At 40.4% G+C, this 23,203-nt stretch overlaps 1 protein-coding gene across 1 annotated transcript; it reads left to right on the plus strand.

Annotated features, from left to right (window-relative positions):
* Positions 1 to 131: 131 nt before the first annotated feature.
* On the plus strand, positions 132 to 18,287 carry LOC122554761 (transmembrane protein 61-like). Its single transcript, XM_043700137.2, has 3 exons — positions 132 to 251; positions 10,798 to 11,263; positions 14,542 to 18,287. Exons 2-3 carry the CDS (start codon positions 10,920 to 10,922, stop codon positions 14,852 to 14,854), a joined length of 657 nt encoding a protein of 218 aa, XP_043556072.1. The 5' UTR covers positions 132 to 251; positions 10,798 to 10,919; the 3' UTR covers positions 14,855 to 18,287.
* The last annotated feature ends 4,916 nt before the right edge of the window (positions 18,288 to 23,203 follow it).

Raw genomic sequence — 23,203 nt, forward strand, 5'->3', positions numbered from 1 at the left:
ATTATGGTTGCATTTATCTGTTAGTGTATTGATAAACACTGAGTAATCCAGCTTGTTCAGTTATCACCGTATACCAGTCAAGCTGAGGCGACTGTCAGGTACAGACTTAAGCTGAATGCTAGATCAGAACAGGTTAGAGCTGTTCTTGGGACATACATAGGAGCTCTCCACTTGCTGCTGTCACCACTTGAACTGTGGAAACAGTACAAGACAATTGCGTCCTCCTGGAACCCACTAGTTTTCAATAGTTGGTGAGTAGTTCCTTTAAACTAAGTCAAAAAAGGAGTCCTCTAGTATTTAATTAGCAAATTTATATTTTATAACCTTATGCCCCAGAATGGGACATGGATAAGTAAGTGAATGGGATAAGTAAGTGACTGGTTGAGGACACAGTGCTTGTTCAACTGTCTTTCCAGGGAAAATGTCTGATGTCAAGAATGTACTGGGAATGGAGCAGTAATGTGCCAGTGGTGGGGGAGGGGGTGCATATTGTACGACTTCTACAGTCTCACATCAATCCACTGTGAAGCAGCATAGCACCGCATGATGTGCTTTCTAATGTTATGTCAACTGAACTGTTATGGCTAAGGATAAATAAGTGGAGGGGCTTGATTGATAAGTGTTTTGAGCACACGTAAAAAGGGCCATCAGTTTGATACTTAGGAGACAGAGTACGTAATACTGTATTCTGTGAATAACTGGCCATCAAAGAAGGGATTTGTGTCCAGATTATTCATAGCCGTCATCTTTTAAATCCTTGGGAAGGGACTGACAAGTAGAAAGAAATCAACAAATAAATGGACACGGATTTAGAATTAGAGACTATAAAAACAGAGGTATTTCAAAATCTGACAAACTGAACATACTAATTCAATGATACAATTTATTTTATTTTTAAGTGAACAGAATAAAACACAGACCCCCAAAAGAGAAAATGCTGGAAAGTTTCAGCAGGTCTGGCAGCATCTGTAAGGAGAGAAAAGAGCTGATGTTTCGAGTCTAACTGACCCTTTGTCAAAGCTTTTTTTGACTAAAAAAAGCTTTGACAAAGGGTCAGTTAGACTCGAAACGTCAGCTCTATTCTCTCCTTACAGATGCTGCCAGACCTGCTGAAATTTTCCAGCATTTTCTCCTTTGGTTTCAGATTCCAGCATCCGCAGTAATTTGCTTTTATCCAGAATAACACACAGAATTGAAAATAAAAGATGCATAGGATTGCCTTTCCCAGGGTAGCGCAGAGGCTCAGTGGTTAGCACTGCTGCCCTCACAGCACCAGGGACCTGGGTTCGATTCCTGTCTTGGGTGACTGTCTGTGTGGAGTTTGCACATTGTCCCCATGTCTGTGTAGGTTTCCTCTGGGTGCACTGTTTTCCTCCCACTATCCAACGATGTGCAGGCCAGGTAAATTGGCCAAGCTAAATTGCCCATAGTAATAGGTGCATTAATCAGGCGTAAATATAGGCTAGGGGAATGGGTCTGGGTGGGTTACTCTTCGGAGGGTTGGTATGGACTTGTAGGGCCAAAGGGCCTGTTTCCATACTGTAGGGAATCCAATCTGGAATAGGATTGGATGTGTAAATTGCATATGATTCAAATAAAATGTGGCTTTCTGCTACAAGCGTCAATATCAAAATTATGAGCAGAGAATAAAAGCAGGCTGAATTTTGCCCAAGCCTCAAATTACTATGATATAGCTGGACACCTTATGAAAATGAGACACTTTTTGAGACGGAGGGAAGAAAAAGTGAAGGAAAGAAAGCAAGGTGGACTGCTTTCTCATAGCCTAGCAGTTGGATCAAAACAACATTACTTGTCATCTGAAAACAGGTACACAGTTTGTCCTTTCAACCATTTAATAGATGGAGGCTATAAGATATAAAATAAATAAGATATAATCCTTCACAGAAGAGCTGGGCTAGTTCTTGCCTGGACAAGAAATTACATTATATAGATAGTAAAAGTGGTAATAATGAATGAACACATTGTCCATATGATTTTCTGGACTGGTTTTGATTGCTTGCAGAAATCAGAGAGGAATTTTCCAGTTTTTTTTCTCTCCTCGGGATGGGGTTAGTTGTAAGAAGACAATAATAATATGGTATCCTATGTGTGGCAAACTTGATGGGAAACTTGTCTTTTAAAGCCCATCAATTTAATGTAGTCAGAAACCTAAAAGAGGAATATATTGTGACAAAGGAAATGTCAAAATGTGAAACACCAGATACCTATCAGGCAGGGAGGTAGTTGTCGAGAGAGGGAACCATGGTTTACTAAAGAAGTTGAAGCTCATGTCAAGAGAAAGAAAAAGGCTTTTGTGAGGATGAATCTAGCAGTCTCAGTTAGGGGGATTGAGAGTTATAAGTTAGCCAGAAACAATCTAAAGAGAGGGCTAAGAAGAGCCAGGAGGGGACATGAGAAGTTGTTGGCGGATAGGATCAAAGAAAACCCTCAGGCCTTCTACAGGAATATCACGAATAAAAGAATGACTAGAGTAAGATTAGGGTCAAGATTAGAGTGGTGCTGGAAAAGCACAGTAGGTCAGGCAGCATCTGAGGAGCAGGAAAATCAATGTTTCGGGCAAAAGCCCTTCGTCAAGAAGGTGGCTGGGAGCCTTGGGGTGGAGAGATAAATGGGAGGGAGGTGGGGCTGGGGAGAAGGTAGCTGAGAGTGCAATAAGTGGATGGAAGTGGGGGTAAAAGTGATAGTCCAGAGAGGAGGGTGGAGCAGATAAGTGGGAAGGAAGATGGGGGAATGGTCTTTGCGGAAAGCGGATAGGGGTGGGGACGTATCCAACCTTCCAGTTCAGCACCGTCCTCATGACCTGTCCCACCTATCAATCATCCTTCCCATCTATCCGCTCCACCATCATCTCCAACCTTTACCCCCACCTCCATCTACCTATTGCACTCTCAGCTACCTTCTCCCCAGCACCACCCCCCTCCCATTTATCTCTCCACCCCCGAGGCTCCCAGCCTCATTCCTGATGGAGGGCTTTTGCCCAAAATGTCGATTTTCCTGCTCCTCGGATGCTGCCTGACCTGCTGTGCTTTTCCAGCGCCACTATAATCTTGACCCTAATATCCTGCATCTGCAGTAACCACTTTTGCCTAGAGTAAGATTAGGGCCAATCAGAGACACTAGTGGAAAGTTGTGTGTGGAATCTGAGGACACAGGGGAAGCACTTAATGAATACTTTTTGTCAGTATTCACATTGGAAAAGGGCAATGTTAGTGAAAATACAGAGGTACAGGCTACAAGATTAGATGGGATTGAGGTGGACAAAGAGGAGGTTTTAGCAAATTTGGAAGATCTGAAAATAGATAAGAACCCTGGGCCAGATGAGATTTATCCTTGGATTCTCTGGGAAGCCAGAGAGGAGGTTGCAGAGCCTTTGGCTTCGATCTTTATGTTATCATTGTCAACAGTAGTCGTGCCAGAAGACTGGAGGATAGGAAATGTTATTCACTTGTTTAAGAAGGGGAGTTGGGACAACCCTGGTAATTATAGGCCAGTGAGCCTCACTTCAGTTGTGGTAAGGTCATAGAGTCATAGAGTCATAGAGATGTACAGCATGGCAACAGACCCTTTGGTCCAACTCATCCATGCTGACCAGATATCCCAACCCAATAGGATTAATGAAGATCTGGAAAGGAATAATTTGATTAGGGATAGTCAACATGATTTTGTGAATGGTATGTTGTGCCTCACTAATCTTACTGAGTTCTTTGAGAAGGTGACAAAACAGATGGATGAAGGTAAAACAGTTGTTGTAGTGTATATGGACTTCAGTAAGGCGTTTGATAATGTTCCACACAGTAGGCTATTGCACAAAATACGGAGTTTCGGGATTGAAGGTGATTTAGCGGTTTAGATCAGAAATTGGCTAACTGAAAGAAGACAGAGGGTGGTAGTTGATGGGAAATGTTCATCCTGGAGCTCAGTTACCAGTGGTATGCTGCAAGGATCTTTTTTGGGGTCACTGCTGTTTGTCATTTTTATAAATGATCTGGAGTTGGCCATAGAAGAATGGGTTAGTAAATTTGCGGATGACACTAAGATAGGCAGAGTTGTGGATAGTACTGAAGGATATTGTGGATAACAGAGCTGGGCTGAGAAGTGGCAAATGGAGTTTAATGTGGAAAAGTGTGAGGTAGTTCACTTCGGAAGAAGTAACAGGAATGCAGAGTACTGGGCTAATGGTAAAATTCTTGGCAGTGTAGATGAACAGAGAAATCTTGGTGTCCAGGCGCATAAATCCCTGAAAGTTGCCACCCAGGTTGATAGGGTTGTTAAGAAAGCATATAGTGTTGGCATTTATTCGTAGGAGGATTGAGTTTCAGAGCCACGAGGTCATGCTTCAGCTGTACAAGACACTGGTAAGGCTGCACTTGGAGTATTGATGCAGTTCTGGTCACCGCATTATAGGAAGGATGTGGAAGCATTGGAAAGGGGTCAGAGGAGATTTATTAGAATGTTGTTTGGTATGGAAGGAAGGTCTCATGAGGAAAGGCTGGGGGAACTGAGGCTGTTTTCGTTGGAGAGAAGCAGGTTGAGAGGTGACTTAATTGAGACGTATAAGATAATCAGAAGGTTAGATAGGGTAGACACTGAGAGCCTTTTTCCTCGGATGGTGAAGACTAACACAAGGGGGCATATTTTTAAATTGAAGGGTGATAGATTTTGGACAGATATCAGGGGTAGTTCTTTGCTCAGAGAATAGTAGGGGCATGGAACGGCCTGCCTGCAACAGTAGTAGACTCGCCGATATTAAGGGCATTTAAATGGGCATTGGGCATACATGTGGATAATAATGGAATGGTGTAGGTTAGATGGGCATCAGATTAATTACACAGGCTGGTGCAACATTGAGGGCCGAAGGGCCTGTATTGCGTTGTAACATTCTATGTTCTATGTTCTAAGTTCTATGTTTGATGTTTCAATTTGTGTTGCTGATGGAATTTCCAAAGCTGCATGGTCTACCTAAATTAAGTCATCATGTCTTTGTGAAAAAAAGAATATACAGTACTTAATGTTGTCATTATTCATTTCCTTTCATTGTAAGTTGAAGCATAAGGTGATCTTTAAAGATAATGGAGTTGTTTTTCACAAGTGCTAAGTACCATCTGCTGATCTATGTATCAGTCAAATCTCTCGTAACCTGCTCAGCTTTTAGTGCATTCATATTATGCCTGGTAATCTTGTAAAAGAATAGATAGCAGATTTATGATATTGAGATATCTATCTCATCGCTAGAATGTCAATTTGTACCAAATTAATATTATCACCATTTTGAATTGGCTCTGTGGTCATAAGAAATTATTGACCTTAACAAAGGTTTGACAAGCTTATTTCCTGTACAGTATCAATCATTGCATTGTCAAGTCAATATCATAACAAAAATAGCACCCAAAATTAATTTCCGCAAATGGTAAAGATAATACCTCTCAACTGAATTTAAGACCTAGCACAGAAATAATAGTTTTGAAATATTTGGTTACAGAACTGGCTCAAAGGTAGAAGACAGAGGGTAGTGTTGGGTGGTTGTTTTTCAGACTGGAGGCCTGTGACCAGTGGAGTGCCACAAGGATCGGTGCTGGGTCCACTACTTTTCATCATTTATATAATGATTTGGATGTGAGCATAAGAGGTATAGTTAGTACGTTTGCTGATAATACCAAAATTTGATGTGTAGTGGACAGCGAAGAAAATTACCTCAGATTGTAACGGGATCTTGATCAGATGGGCCAATGGGCTGAAGAGTGACAGATGGAGTTTAATTTATATAAATGTGAGGTGCTGCATTTTGGGAAAGCAAATCTTAACAGGACTTATACACTTAATGGTAAGGTCCTAGGGAGTGTTGCTGAACAAAGAGACCTTGGACTGCAGGTTCATAGCTCCTTGAAAATGGAGTCGCAGGTAGATAGGATAGTGAAGAAGGCATTTGATATGATTTCCTTTATTAGTCAGGGTATTGAATACAGGAGTTGGGAGATCATATTGCAGCTGTACAGGACATTGGTTAGGCCACTGTTGGAAAATTGCGTGCAATTCTGGTCTCCTTCCTATCGGAAAGATGTTGTGAAACCTGAAAAGGTTCAGAAAAGATTTACAAGGATGTTGCCAGGGTTGGAGGATTTGAGCCAAAGGGAGAGGCTGAACAGGCTGGGGCTGTTTACCCTGGAGCGTCAGAGTCTGAGGGGTGTCCTTATAGAGGTTTATAAAATAGGGACATGGATAGGGTAAATAGACAAAGTCTTTTCCCTCAGGTGGGGGAGTCCAGAACTGGAGGGCATAGGTTTAGGGTGAGAGGGGAAAGATATAAAAGAGACCTAAGAGGCAAATGTTTCACGCAGAGGGTGGTACGTGTATGGAATGAGCTGCCAGAGGAAGTGGTGGAGGCTAGTACAATTGCAATATTTAAAAGATATCTGGATGGGTATATGAATAGGAAGGGTTTGGAGTGATATGGCTGGGTGCTGGCAGGTGGGACTAGATTGGGTTGGGATATCTGGTTGGCATGGACGGGTTGGACTGAAGGATCTGTTTACGTGCTGTACATTTCTATGACTCTATGACTCTATTGATTTAAAAATCACTTTTCATAAAATCATGGGATGAGAGGAGAAGTTACATCTAGAATATGGCATTGTTGAAGTGGTAGCAACTAGTATGTTCTATGTAGGAGAAGTATTAATTATGATAGGAGACCATTTGGCAAATACATACAATAATATTTATTTGAGGTACATCTGCCTACTGCTGAAAATTTCTATTTAGTGAAATGCTTTAAATCAGGGTTGTAGCACATTAACATTATAGTTAGGTCTTGTCCATCTTTAATATAATTCATTAGGTAGATTATCTCATAAATCCTGAAAGAAATTCAAAGTTTAAATTGGAAACTTCAAATATAGCATTCCATGTATTATTAAGGTGTATGGGATCACATATTTAGCAAGATTAATTTAATGTTGTATTCCATGGTGCTCTTTTGAGTTAATGAACACATAAAATTATTCTAACGTGTGCCTTTGAATTAATGAACACATAAAATTAATCTAACTGTTATGATTGTTAAAAGCTTTAAGAGTAATAGAATAGTTTTTGATGCCCTCTGTAACCATATTCTCATTGTTATCCTGAAGACAGTGAAATATTCCTGAAATATTCTTGAATGAAATGAAGAAATGCATTCACTGGTTCACTTGCTAATGGGGATAGAGTTTGATGCTGCTACAAATCTCAAGCTGATTGTATTTTAATGACGTCTGCAAGTTTTTATTTCCCCTTTTCTTTCCCTGGAAATTATTCACACCTAAAACACTGTGATTAAGAGCATTTGCTTTGAACCTGCTTTAATCTTTTTCCTCACTTCTTTTTATAACCATCCATTGAAATGTGCAGTTTAGGGCAACTGGGCACCAAATGTTTCCTCCCTTCTTCCTTACCTGTAAAGAAATAGTTGATCTCCCACCAGAGCTTCTGACAGCACACAACGATTTATTAAAGAATATCACAAAAAGGACATTGTTGTTTAAGACTTGTATCCTGTAAATCCATAACATATTACCGAGTACACCTCTGAAACTCAAACTTGCTAACTTACTTGAAGAGCACATTTTGTTTTGTGTTGCAATGTTTCCCAGTAAATGTATCATGAGTTGGGAGATGCTTATTCCAAATTTATTTCCTTATCATGGATTTTCTTCCAGATACTTTGACCAAAACTGTTCACCTGAAAGAATCAAGGGCAAAAGTTAGATTGTCTGTAACACCAGCTTTCATGTTCAATTTCCTTTTAGTGTTGTATAATACACAAAAGGAAACCGTCGCATATTTAACATAACAATATGAGCACATATTTATATCAATAACAAGCCAGCACCATATACCTTGATGACTTTGGGTGAGGCCAAGGAATTTTCTTCAACTGTTTTCTTGCTTTTGTGGGGATATTGTATTGAAAACATTCACTTAATGTTTCTTCCAACTTTATTTTCCTTCATTTTTCTTTCAATTTACTTCATCCAATTCCAATTATTTTCTTAGACCTTTCTTTCCTTTTTACAAATGTACTTTCACTTTTGTGTATTATTTTACCACAAAGTTCCCCATTGTTCATGATTTAATTTACCATTTTATAGGACGCCCTAATACTTTGTGTGACAAGCAAAGGCAGCTGAGTAGAGGGTAAATGGGGGCCAGTTTGTTAACACATGCTACCATCCAAGTCACATTTCAGCCACCACTCTGACCTGAACCCTACTCCCATCGCCCCATTGACACTCCAAGATTCATTTGGTGAACTTTTCTTCATTGAATGTGTGTTGATGATGAACATGGCAAGATCCTCTACAAACTTGTTAATGGAGGAGAGGTATTGGAGGAGGATTGTATGATCAACCGTGAAAATCTTGAGAAATTAGCAGCCCCCCTTTCCAGATGCCTGGCTGTTACTGGGGAAAGCTCTTGGGCTCAAAAACATTCAATGAAGAGGGTGGAAAGAATTAAGGGTAGTCATGCAGACCAGGAAAAATCTGCCAGTAAGGCCCTCGCAGAAAGAAAACCTAATAAAACTGGTGAATGAGACACACTGGTCGAACTCATCTAGTGTACTTATAAAATTTAGTTAAACCTAGAAAATTGGAACCAAGTATGCTATTCCGCTGTTGCACTATATAATATAATCATGGCTGATCATCCAACTCAGTACCCTGTTTCTCCATTCACCTATGAACTCTTTAGCCTTAAGAACTATATCTACTTTCCTCTTGAAACCATTCAATGTTTTGGCCTCAACTGCTTTCTGTGGCAGAGAATTCCACAGTTTCTAGATAAAGAGATTTCTCCTCAGCTCAATCCTAAATGTCCTACTTCATATCCTTAAACCGTTTTTCCTGGTCCTGGACTCCCTGATCACTGGGAACATCCTTCCTGTTGATGGGCCATTGTAGGCACGATTGGCCTCCTTCTGTGAATTCAAATTCCATCATCTGCTATGGTGAAATTTGCACTAATGCAGCAGTACTTCGGTCTGGGGTTCTAGATGACTAGTGCAATGACATTACCACTTTTCTACCATCTCCCCTGCATAATTCAAAATGGGGACCAGTTCAATCAGCAAGTTCATGTCTAAGTATAATTGGCTTTTTGCTCTGGTCTGTTACACCTCTCATTGCAGCAATAACAACACCACGTGATGAATGTGAGAAGAATTGGTCATGGATTGAAAGCAATGTGCATGTCTGGCCTCATTTGTTTTGCACAGTGGGACGCAATGCAGTCTAGTGCTTGGATTAGAGCAGCTTGGACATTCATGAAGGATATCTAGACATTATCGCATAAATTTATTTTTCTTCCTTATAAATCTGCTCTGGATATTCACTGTCCTTGTCATAAAGGAAGAAACTCCTTCAAGTGTGGCTGAAGCTCCACCAATGGTAGACTTGTGCCTTCACATACAAGCTTGACTGGGCAACCTTTGGGAGACATGAGAAAGTTGTGCCACTCGCATGTAATCCCTGCGGGCATCAGGTGGACTTGGGTAATTGGCTCAATAATTAACCAAAATTGATGTCCATCTGTAAGCAGTTGATATCCCCCTTGTGTCCCTTCCTAAATCTGGTTTAATTACAGAAGGTTTTGATGCACTGTCTAGTGGCTGACATCCAACCTCTCATGAGATTAAATAGGCTTGGGTGTCTTGATTCCTGCTGAAAATGGTTTATCAGCTGAGAGTCACTATTGTAAGGTGAGAAATGGAGCTGCAATTGTTTTACACAGCACCCTTTCACTAATAATGATGTGGTAATGATTAAGGAATAAATATTGGTCAGTGCACTTGGTGTAACTCCCTGCACTTCTTTGAGATACCATCTTGACTATAGAGTCATAGAGACATAGAGAGGTACAGCACAGAAACAAACCCTTCGGTCCAACTTGTCCATGCCGACCAGATAGTCTAATCTAATCTAGTCCCATTTGCCAACACTTGGCCCATAACACTCTAAACCCTTCTTATTCATATACCCATCTAGATGCCTTTTAAATGTTGTAATTGTACCAGCCTCCTCCACTTCCTCTGGCAACTCATTCCATACACACACACCACCCTCTGTGCGAAAAAGTTGCCCCTTAGGTCCCTTTTAAATTTTTCTCCCTCTCATCCTCAACCTATATCATCTAGTTTGGATTCCCCTATCCAGGGAAAAGACTTTGTCTATTTACCCTATCCATGCCCCTCATGATTTTATAAATCTATATAAAGTCACCCCCCAGCCTCCGATGCTCCAGGGAAAAAAGCCCCAGCCTATTCAGCCTCTACCTATAAACCCTCCAATCCTGGCAACATCCTTGTAAATCTTTTCTGAACCCTTTCAAGTTTCACACTATCCTTCCAATAGGAGGGAATTGCACACAATATTCCAAAAGTGGCCTAACCAAGGTCCTGTACAGCCGCAACATGATCTCCCAGCTCCTGTACTCAATGCTCTGACCAATAAAGGAAAGCGTACTAAGCGCTTTCTTCACTATCCTATCTACCTGCGACTCTACTTTCAAGAAGCTATGAACTTGCACTCCAAGGTCTCTCTGTTTCGCAACATTCCCCAGGACCTTACCATTAAGTGTATTTGGTTAAGAGTTTAAATGAGATTTTGAATGGACTTGCGTAATTTCTATATTTTTTTATGCTTTAAAGTCATTATTAATAATTTCATAGAATGGAATATAATCAAGTAGTCATAATCTCATCAAGTCTGGATTTATCACTGATTAATCTCTCTCCCTTTGAAGCAGAGGCAAAGTCCTCCGGCCATGAATTCTTTGACAGACTGATCAAGAATCTTCAAGGATACTAATGCACTACCTGCTGGACCTCTGCATCAACTTGACTTTGAGCTTTGTTAGTATCATCAATGGCATACACCCACATGCGCAATAGAGTCACAATTGGAGGAGCAATGCTTCTTATGTCTGGTGCCATTTGTTTTGCATGGTGGAGTGATGAGCAACCAGACCCCACTCAAAGCCCAGAACCTTCATCCAATGAAGACGTGGTGGCAGCTATCCAGCAAACGTCCTTGAACCCATTACTAAGATCAATCAGTGTTTTGTTCTGCTTGATTGGAGGATTCATGCTTTCTTTTGGCCTCCTTTGGTCTGCAAAGGTGAATAGGCAAATGTCCAGGGGTTACAGACATTGGAATAGAACAACTGTATATTTTAACACCACGGAGTGGAGAGCAAAATATAGACAAAGGTAGGACAAACAACAGATTTACCCAGTTCTGGAAATAATTCCATTAGGAGCATTGGTAAGAGCATGTGAAACAGTTTTCCTCCCTGTGGTTGCCCATAACCAATTATACTTTTATTTTCCCTTTGGTATGTTTCCACAGTGTAATTGTTCAAGTTCTTAAAATGACAGGTAATTAAGAAAATGAAAGACAGATTTGGTTTAATTTCAAGGAGAGTGTGAGAACTGTTCCAAAAGGTTAAATAAAAGTTTAAAAATACCAGTGCGATTTTCTATGAGCAGCCCATGGTACTGATGGACAAGAGAAATTATTAAATGCTCACCTTTTGAATTGAATTGAATTGAATTTATTGTCACATGTACCGAGGCACAGTTAAAAGCTTTGTCTTGCGAGCAAAATAGACAGGTCACAGAGTAAAGTAGCATAGATAAGTAATAATAGGTAAACAGCAGCAAAACCAAAAACACAGGTACAGGAGAATGTTAAGAGTTTGTGAGTTCATTCAGTATTCTAACAATAGCAGGGTAGAAACTGTTACAAAACCACTGGTGCATGTGTTCAGGCTTCTGTACCTTCTCCCCGATGGTAGAGGTTGTAGAAAAAACATTGCCAGGGTGAGATGGATCTTTGAGAATGCTGGCGGCCTTTCCTTGACAGCGGTCCTGGTAGATGGATTGGATAGATGGGAGGTTGGCCTTTGTGATTGTCCGGGCCGAGTTCACCACTCTCTGTAACCGTTTCCAATCTTGACCGACAATAGTGATGTCATCAGCGAACTTGTAAATGGCATTCGTCTGGTATTTGGCGACGCCGTCATGGGTATACGGTGAGTACAGTAGGGGGCTGAGTATGCACTCCTGGGTGGCTCCAGTGTCGAGTGTTAGTGAGGATGAATTATTGCGACCAACCTTCATTGATTGTGGCCTGTGGGCCAGGAAACTGAAGATCCAGTTGCACAGAATGGGGCTTAGTCCAAGATCCCTAAGTTTAGTAATCAGTCTTGAGGGGATAATAGTGTTGAAGGCTGAACTGTAGTCAATGAGTAGGATTCTTACGTAGCTGTTCTTGGTGTCAAGATGTTCTAGGGAGGAGTGAAGGGCAAGTGATATGGCATCTGACGTGGATCTGTTGGTTCAATTATAGTGGTTCAAGAGTAGGGAGGATGGAGTTCATTAATGCCATGACCAGCATTTCAAAACCTTCTCAATTTGGACAACAATTTTCAGCAAGATCGGGGACATCTTCATCTTACAGTGATCATTGCCAGTCTGCTTTGATCATGAAAATGGCATTCGCTAGATTTTCAAAGACTAGCACAGATTTTAACCCGAAACATTTTAAACAGTTTCACATGGACATTACAAAATTTTAATGTAGTCAAATCTGTATCAAAAATAGTAATTTGAAATTTAATTTTTAAAGTAGAGTCTGTAAACCACTAACTGCAAAGCTGTATAAATCCTCAGAAATCATATACTCACACACAGTTGCTGTTCATACATACAAACTCTCAAATTGAGCACAACATATCTGCATAATAACCATACCAGTGCTCAAAACTGTCTGCACCAATACATTAACAGACTATTCACACCAACATATCCACACAGATTCACACCCACACTCAGAAAGAGGGGAATAAAGGAAGGGGAAGAAAGTTGTTAGCCCCTTTAGCATGTTGTACCATTCATTGATGATCATGGCTGATCTATGACCTCTTCATTATTGCTTAAGTTAAAAATCGCAAAACACCAGGTTATAGTCCAACAAGTTTAGTTGGAAGCACTAGTTTTTGGAGCGCCGCTCCTTCATCAGGTGGTTGATGAAGGATCAGCGCTCCAAAAGCTAGTGTGCTTCAAAATAAACCTGTTGGACTATAACCTGGTGTTGTGTGCTTTTTGACTTTGTACACCCCAGTCCAACACCGGCTCCTCCTTGTCTTCATTATTGATATACATGGTAATATTAATAGACACAGTAACAGAATAGGAGAAAGTGAGGACTGCAGATGCTGGAGATCAGAGTGGAAAATGTGTTGCTGGAAAAGCGCAGCAGGTCAGGCAGCATCCAAGGAGCTGAGGAAGGAGATTTGACTGCGGTAGCGAGTCTGTTTGAGAACGTGGCTGAAGAGCTTCTGGGCAGAGGAGATGACCTGGGTTGTGCAGTGAGAGAGGGACTCACTGAAATCCTTGTAGAGGGAGGAAGAGAGCTTCTTCAAGGAAGGCATCCTTGTAAGAGGATTCGCAGTAGGTTAAAATCTTCTAGGAGAAAGTGAGGAATGTAGATGCTGGAGATCAGAGCTGGAAATGTGTTGCTGGAAAAGCGCAGCAGGTCATTGATTCCTGAAGAAGGGCGCATGCCCGAAACATCGATTCTCCTGCTCCTTGGATGCTGCCTGACCTGCTGCGCTTTTCCAGCAACACATTTTCAACAGTAACAGAATATGCCAATGTTACAAATCACACAACACCAGGTTAAAGTCCAACAGGTTTATTTGGAAGCACTACCTTTCAGAGCACCACTCCATCAGGTGGTTGTGGAGTGCACAATTGTAAGACAGAATTTATAGCAAAAGTTCAGTAACTGAAATTATACATTGAAAAATATCTGGATTGTTTGTTAAGTCTCTCATCTGTTAGAATGAGCATGATAGTTTCACTTCTTTCATATGTAAGTCACAAAATTTCTTTTTAAAAAGAAGTTACATTCTCAGACTAACTGTAACAATTGGTGTCAGCACAGATAAAAGGTTGAGATGTTGAAAGTGTTAGCCCCTGTTTTCCCTGTCTGTGCCATAATGTTTAGACTAATTCTAATCTAAAAAGGTGAGGGGCAGCAAAGTGGCTCAGTCATTAGCATTGCGGCCTCACAGCGCCAGAGACCCGGTTCAATTCCACCCTCAGGCAACTGTCTGTGTGGAGTTTTCACGTTCTTCCAGTGTCTGCGTGGGTTTCTTCCAGGTGCTCTGGTTTCCTCCCACAATCCAAAGATGTGCAGGTCAGGTGAATTGGCCATGCTAAATTGCCCATAGTGTTAGGTGCATTAGTCAGGGGTGAATGTAAGAGAATGGATTGCTCTTCGGAGGGTCGGTGTGGACTTGTTGGGCCGAAGGGCCTGTTTCCACACTGTAGGGAATCTAATCTAATCTAATCTAATCAATGTGAAAAGAAGTAAGCTGAATCATTTACAGATTTATCAATTTAATATGAATTTGCTTTAAAGTATTTCAGGTGAAATCTCAACTGTTATCTTTAACAACTATTGTTTTTACCTTTTCTAGCAGTCCTGATAACTTTCAAGTTCCTTCATATAATGAGGCTCTGAACTGCAGACCAGTGGTGATGGTGCCATCTAGCAATCTGCTGATTCCACTACCTCCCAGAGATCCAGATCTTCCACCATCATGTGAAATGCTAACGGATGTTGGCAGAGTTCGGCTTACACCCTGCAGGCGTAGTCTGTCTGACAGTGCACTGTCACAGAGAGTGCCAACTCAGATTTTGCATCAGGAAGAGCTTGGGTCAGGGTCTCTAACATCTGCAACCTACACCACCCCTCCACCCAGCTACGAGAATCTCCGCATGCAGATTTGACAATGAATGCCTGGAACTGAGGACAAAGCATTCAGGGCTCAATGTTTCAAGAGTTGGAAAATCTTGATGAACCTTTAAAACTGGCAGGTGGAATCCAGGTGCAGAATTCCAATCATTTCTGACAAATCCAACTTTTGCACATAAAGGGAAGAGGGAGGGGACATGAATCACATGCTGAATTCAGCAGGATTGTTTGAAATTTGTGTCGTGTTCAAACATTCTGAGTGTTCTCAGGACCTTAACCTGCCTGGTAGGAGTTACAAATTGTTGGAGCATGCGTAAATGCGGATATGGCCTCTTTAAATAGAATGATGTGAAGTTGTTTTTTTTGAGATAATATGCTCTTTAGACTTAAGTAAAAGGTTGCAGCTGCTGGTTAGAATTTAAGAATAAAACCCTCTGCTGGATAGTTTTGAACCACTTGAGGATATTTAAAAACTTTGTATATAGTGAATGACTATATTTCTCACTCTCAAGTTTGTACAAGTGATAAGCTTATTAGATATGCTAGAGGTTTATGCATTTTGTCATACCTACATAGCTCCTGACATCTGCCCATAATGGATACTTGGTGAGTGATACAGAGTTGGTATGATGTCAGAAGAGGGACATGACTTAACATGCAGGCTATGAGGAGCCACAGGGAGGATGGGGTCAAGGGCATGTGGGGGGGTGGGAGCTAGGGGACCTAATGGCTTGTAAAATAACTGGCACAAAATGCCAGAGAATCAAGATGCACCTTCCATCCTTGGCACTTGCCTGTCCCTGTGCCTGTCTATCATCTGCTTCTGAGGCCCACAGCCCAACTCTATATCTCTCTCCTGCTTCCACAGAATGAAAATTGTATGTATTAGGGCACTTTTTCCTGAGGCAAGTCGAGCAAGTCAAGACATTTTACAACTCTTGTTCCACATCTTGGTGGTGAAAAAGTGGTTGCCAGTTACGATACAGCCTCAATTTCAAGGTTTTGACTGGGTACACTGTTTTACTTTGAAATTAATTCAGTAATAATGATTTTTTAAAATTCACTACTCATAAATCTAGTTTCTGATCATATTTACTATTTTTGATTTAACAGTAGATGGCTGAAATATTATTTTAGATTATTGTTCACCAGAATGGAGCCCCCTTGAGCTAATGTGACTTCTATTGCAGAGAACAACATGTTGTTTGGGGAATGGTTAATGTTGCATGTTGATAGAATACAAATATTTAAATTCAAATTTCAAGGAGTGATGAAGCATCTTTTCTTCAGAAAACTGGTTCCTTTTTGCTACCCTGTTACAATGGTAAGTTTTGAAGGAAAAGGGTTGGGGACATGAGAGAATCTATTATTTTGGTTCATCTCAAACAACGATAACATTGAGAGTGTGACACCATAGTGCACAAGAAAGCTTCAGACTGAGAAAAAGAACAGTCAATGTATCCAAGCTTATCCAGCTGATACATTAACCATCTCATGTTGCCCAATACTTCCCAGACGGCAATGGACTAGTGGTATTAATCCAGAATATTAATCCAGAGATCCAAATGAAATCTGGCACCTGGGTTTCAATCCCACCATGTTAGATAGTGGAGTTTGAAGTCAATAAATTTCTGAAATTAAGAGTGTCATGTTGATGTTTTTTTATTTAGTCATTCACAGAACAAGGATGTTGCTGGCTGGACCAACATTTATTTTCCATGCCTAATTGCCCAGAGGATAATTAAGAGTCCAACACATTGCTGGAGGTCTGGAGTCACATGTAGGCCAGACAAGTTAAAGTTGGCAGTTTCCTTTCCTAAAGGACATTATTGAATCAAATGAGTTTTTCTTAATTCCAAATTTTTATTGAATTCAAATTCCACCATCTTCCATGGGATTCAAACCCAGGTGCCATTACCTGGGTCTCTGGATTAGCAGTCCAGTGATAATACCACGATGCTGTGACCTCCTTGTGTATGCAACTATTGTCATAAAAACACGTCTGGTACATTTATGTGCTTTATGGAAGGAAACTACTTTCCATACCTGGTCTGGTTTAAAAGTGACTCCTGACCCACAACAATGTAGTTGACTCTTAACTGCCTTCTGGGCAATTAGGGATGAGCAATAAATGTTGATTTAGCCAGTGTCGTCCATGTGAATGAATAATTTTTTTAAAAACTGACACGCATCTCACCAGTTTCCAAATAGGTAGATAAATTTTAAATGACTTGTACTGTTTTCTTCAAAAGGCTTGAGAGAATTTAAAAATGTCTCAGTAATTTGGATTGAGCTCTATAATCTTTGTTTATAAATTTTGACAATGCTATCTAGTTTTGGGTTTGTTGGCCTCACCTGCAGAATTTAACATTGTGTATATTTCAGCGATGTTCCTCATAAACCATTTATTTTCTAGAGTGTAAACGTTTCTATATTTTGGTCAGAGTGATTTGAATTTTCACACATCACTTTGATATAAAATTACCCCTTGGTTTCTTCAGTTGGCCCCTGATGCTGATATTATTCTATCCATATTTACCTTTGGCACACATATTTTTAATCTATCTTTATTAATTTCCACTAAATCTCATTTTCTGTGCAAATCACGAGTTTCCGAAGGGCCTAAAATTACAGCAGTCCTGCTACACCTTGTCATAATGGTAGGCCTCTTGCTTCAGAGTCAGAAGGTCCCTGTGTTGTCAGTGCAGTGCCATACTGAAGCGCAGAACCATTGAAGATCCTGAGACGTAAAGGATCCCTTGCCATTACTTGAGGAAGAATGGAAGAGTTTCAGTGATCTTATCAACAATTATCTCTTTACTCAGAGAATAGTAAGGGCATGGAATGCACTGCCTCCAACAGTTGTAAACTCACCAACTTTATGCGCATTTAAATGGTCATTGGATAGACATATGGATCAAAATGGAATAGTGTAAGATAGATGGGCTTCAGATTAGTTCCACAGATCAGCTCAACATCAAGGGACGAAGGGCCTGTACTGTGCTGTAATGTTCTATGTTCTATGTTGTATTGCTCAAACACTCCCAAAAACAGATGACCTGACATGTTTTCATTGTTTGTGTGACTTTGCTGAGGGCAAATTGGCTGCTATATTTCCTGCATAATATCATTGGCTGTGAAGTGATTTGGAAAATCATGACATTCTGAAAATTAAAGCCTTTTTTCTTTTTTAATTCTTTACCAACCCAAATGGATTGGAGCAGAGCCCCAGCCACTCTTCAGAAGGATATAGAACCAATGTCAAATCATAGTTTTGGCAAAAGGAAAAGCAAAAAAACAGTCTTGCATTTGAATAGAATCTTTAACAATCTCAGGATACCCAAAGCTGCTTTACAGCCATTGAAGTACTTCTGAAATGTGGAAATTGGGTCAGCCGATTTGCACACAGCATGTTTGCACAAACAGCAATGTGAAAATGATCAAATAAGACAATTTTGTAAATTTGACTGAGAGATAAATATTGAAAATGTGTTGCTGGAAAAGCGCAGCAGGTCAGGCAGCATCCAAGGAACAGGAGAATCGACATTTCGGGCATAAGCCCTTCTTCAGGAATCTTCAGGATTCCTGAAGAAGGGCTTATGCCCGAAACGTCAATTCTCCTGTTCCTTGGATGCTGCCTGACCTGCTGCGCTTTTCCAGCAACACATTTTCAGCTCTGATCTCCAGCATCTGCAGTCCTCACTTTCTCCTGAGAGATTAATATTGCCTAGTACTTAGAGGATAATTCTCATGTCTCCTTCAAGATCATGCTCACGTAACTCATGTAAGTTGTGAGTGTTACCAAATGAGCCACAGCTGAATAAGAAAAAGCCATTTAAATATTAGTGATTTTAGCTCTTTCAATTGACAGGAAAACCTAAGGCTTGAGCAGTCACATAAAGGCAAGTCAATAATTTTAAAATGCTCCCCTATCAGGTTGAGAAGAATGCCTGCTGTATGAGGGTTACCTTTGGGGTCATTTAGCATTGCCTCTCCAAGCAAACTCTCTGAGCTGCCCAGAGTACTGGTAAGGCCTTACAAGGATATAACAAACTTAAATCCTGGGATAGTCCAGGAACTTCCCAGATACATGGAACCTAACCTCTGTCTTATTGTGGAGGAAGTGAAGACTGCAGATACTGGAGATCAGAGTCGAGAGTACTGGAAAAGCATAGCCAGTCAGCCAGCATCCGAGGAGCAGGAGAATCAACGTTTTGGGCATAAGCCCTTCATCAGCATCTGAAGTCCTCACTTTCTATAAGTATCTGATTTCAACTCTGCTGTGAAGCCTTTTCAAAGGATGCCTACTTTGAAGAAGTTCTCCTCCTCTCTCTACAAAGATCTCAGTGAGTCCCTCTCTCATTGTACTCCCCAAGTCCTCTCCTCTGCCCTGAAACTCTTTTCCTGATGAAAGGCTTATGCCCGAAACATCGATTCTCCTGCTCCTCGGGTGCTGCCTGACCGGCTGTGCTTTTCTAGCATCACACTCTCAACTCTGTCTTATTGTGTCTTGTATTTAATGTAGAGCTTTCTTGGATCTTGTGACTTTCCAAATATGTTTGTCACAGAGGTTTAAAATAAAGGCAGTTGATTTATTAAATAGATTATGCCTTAACAATTTATTTTGTTTTATATCTGTGAACTGTCAGATATACATTACACTTTGTGGCAATGTGTGTATTGTTCACACGGGTGGATTTTTTTGAATTTTCATGTTCATTGTGGCACGAGAGTTTTATTTAACATGAAGAAGAGTGCATGGGAACACTTGTTCAACTATCCAGACAGAGCTGTATTATGGACATTCTTCCAGATGGGAAATCATTTCAAGAGCACAATCATGGAAAGTGTTTAACTACTTTTGACCATTTTTATTTTGGGTATCTTTTCTGTTGGCATTTGTGCCAATTGGTATTCATCCTTGTTTCATATTCCAAGCTCCCTTTCCTGCTTTCCAAAGGGAACTTTCTTAAAATGGTGTAATTGGAGGAAGATGAGAAAGTCAGGACAATCTACCAAGGCTATCTATTTATCTATGTTCTGTGTTTTCTTGCTGGTACCCAAATCTATAGACAGTACTGATAGTATTGTTCATTCAGCAGACCACCTATATTGCAAGGTTTTTAGCCAAATGAAAACTGCTCAAGCTAACTGCTGATAGCATCGCTATGATATGTGTATGGTTGACTAAGCTTCAGGTTGGATGGATTTTGAGCAGCACATCAACATGGTTTACATTATACTATATAACAGTCAATTGTTCAGATGTCAAAAAGCTCAGAATTGTTTGATCAATTTCACTATGAGGCCTCTGATCATTTCTAAAATCCCATCAAACCTAACTGGAAACCAGGCTTGTGAATGTCTGGGTCAATGATTAACAGATTCACAACAGAGATTCCTGCTGTAAAAGATGGTGCTTGTATGGAATAAGCTACCAGAGGAAGTTGTAGAGGTTTGTATAATTACAACATTTAATGGACATCTCGATGGGTATATGAATGAGAAGAGTTTAGAAGGATATGGGTCAAGTGGTGGGAATAGATTAATTTAGGATATCTGGTCAGCATGGACGAGTTGGACTGAAAGGTCTGTTGCTGCGCTGTACATCTCTATAACTCAGTGACTACTGAGCACAAATGTAGCATCATTCTTACACATGCAGGGACTTTAATGATTTGCAGTGGCCTAAAACCTCATTATATTTGTTTCTAGATAAATTGACAGAAAGCAACAGAGAACATTGAATGGCAAAAAGGATACGAGCTGCTTTTCATCACTGCCATGACTTAATGCACCTTCAAACAATAATGGTTGCTCCACCACTCCAACATTTATTCTATTATTCTTAGGATGTAGACATCACTTCCAACTTTATTAAACATTCCTAATTCGGCTGACAAATAGCAAGTAACATTTGCATTCTGGATGTGTCAGGTAATGACCATCTCTAACAAGAGAGAATCTAACCCTTTTCCTTCTGTGTTCAAGAGCATTGCCCATTATTGAATTCCTATCACAATTTACATCTTGGGGTTACCATTAACTAAAACTGAATTGAACTAGACAAATAAATACTGTGGCTTAAGAGAAGGTTGATGCCTCGGAATACTGCAGCACGTAAATCACCCTTTGGCTTCCCAAAGCCTGTCACCATTTATAAGGCACAAATTAGGAGTATGTTGGAATACTTCTCAATTTTCTAAATGAGTGCAGTTTCAACAACATCCAAAAAGCTTGACATCATCCAGGTCAATGAAGTCCACTTAATTGGTACCATATGCACAAATATTCAGTCTCTCCACAATTGATGTTTTTTTTTAGATTAGATTACATTACAGTGTGGAAACAGGCCCTTCGGCCCAACAAGTCCACACCGACCCGCCGAAGCGAACCCACCCATACCCCTACCCCTACATTTACCCCTTACCTAACACTACGGGCAATTTAGCATGGCCAATTCACCTGGCCCTGCACATCTTTGGACTGTGGGAGGAAACCGGAGCACCCGGAGGAAACCCACGCAGACACGGGGAGAACGTGCAAACTCCACACAGTCAGTCGCCTGAGGCGGGAATTGAACCCGGGTCTCTGGCGCTGCGAGGCAACAGTGCTAACCACTGTGCCACCGTGCCGCCCACAAATTCAGTAGCTACAGTATGCACTTCTAAACCTACAACCATTACCGTCTAGAAAGACATGGACAGCAGATACATGGGAACTCCGTCACTTGCAAGTTCCACTCCTAGCTACTCACCATCTTGACTTGGAAAACTATTACTGTTCCTTCACTGTCACTGAGTTGTAGCCCTAGAAATACCTTCCCGATGGCATTGTAGGCTATCTTAGCAATCCTCGCGTCTCATGCATGAAATTTTAAAATGCCTTTGAAAAGGTGGGAGGTGAACATCCTTCTCAAGTACAACTGAATTACTTTCTAAGCAACTTTAAAGGACAGACAGCAGTTATCACATTGTTCTGGATCTGGAGTCAAATACAGACCAGACTATGCAAGGATGGCAGTTTTGCTTCCCTAAAAGCATGAGCAAATGATGTGTCTGTGTTTTTCAGTTATAATGTCACTTTTATTGGTAGTTTTTATGTCATCTTTATCTAATTAACAGGATTTAAATCCACAAGTTACAGCAGTGGATTTGAACTTATGCCTCATTAGTCCAAACTCTGGATTTCTGGCTCATTAAGTAACCATTATGTTACCACATTTGCCTGAAGCCTTATATTTTGATTTGTCTTTTTATAATGTTCTCAATATTCTCATCTTTTACAAAGACTATTTATGGATTGAAATAATCACTAATAGTTTTCAGAAAATTTTCCCCTTATTACGATTCTTTAGTAGCTCTTCATTGCTCTTTAAATTTTCCTTATAAGAAATTTTCATTACCCACTGCAAATTTTCTCCTCAGATCCATCTAAGATCAGAATGGATGCTGTAAATAACTGTACTGATGTTTTTAAACATGTGAATTAAGTGCATCACATTTTCACCAGTGTTTATAATTAACTAATTTTGAAGATGAAAATCAATTTAAGTCAACAGGAATCGTTATTGCACAGCAATATGTTAGAACCATAGATCTGAATTGAATTTCCTTTTGGTGAGAACAGGCAGTCTATAAGCAATAATATGGTACAAATTCTTCATGGGTTGAGGAAAAGACTATACTCTGCATACTTAACCAGAGATGCAATGTGTCAATCAGGACAGTTTTTCTTGTAACACATGAGGAAATGTCCATCGCCAGTATGTGGGCAACAATCTGACAGATTGTCGGCCCATTTTGGGATCCATCTATTGAAAACAACAGAATTAAAATTAGTTGGGTTATATAACAGGTTGGAAGTTGCTTCCCTCTGATCACTACTAGACTGAGATTGAACGTTTATTGAATAATATTTTCAGAGCAAACAAAACATTAATATCTCTTGGATATAAAGACTTCTTTTCACTTTTCTGCATTTTTGACTGTTCACTGAATTGGGAAAAGAGCTGTCAAGGATTATGGAAGGGAATACTGGACTTCTTATTCGCGAGTTATAGAATCATAAGTCATAGAGATGTACAGCACAGAAACAGACCCTTCTGTACAACCCGTCCATGCCAACCAGTTATCCCAACCCAATCTAGTCCCATCTGCCAGCACCCGGCCCATATCCCTCCAAACCCTTCCTATTCATATACCCATCTAAATGCCTTTTAAATGTTGCAATTGTACTAGCCTCCACCACTTCCTCTGGCAGCTCATTCCATATACATACTACCCTCTGCGTGAAAAAGTTGCCCCTCCGGTCCCTTTTATATCTTTCCCCTCTCACCCTAAACCTATGCCCTCTAGTTCTGAACTCCCCCAACCCAGGGAAAA

Source organism: Chiloscyllium plagiosum, unplaced genomic scaffold, assembly GCF_037043375.1.
Source record: "Chiloscyllium plagiosum isolate Xiang-an unplaced genomic scaffold, Cpla_swu_hap1 HiC_scaffold_9, whole genome shotgun sequence".
Classification (NCBI taxonomy): Eukaryota; Metazoa; Chordata; class Chondrichthyes; order Orectolobiformes; family Hemiscylliidae; genus Chiloscyllium; species Chiloscyllium plagiosum.

Coding starts and splice junctions, on each gene's coding strand:
- LOC122554761 (XM_043700137.2), top strand. CDS start 10,920: ATGGCATACACCCACATGCGCAATAGAGTCACAATTGGAGGAGCAATG. Junction 11,264..14,541: donor AGAGCAAAATATAGACAAAG/GTAGGACAAACA, acceptor TACCTTTTCTAG/CAGTCCTGATAACTTTCAAG.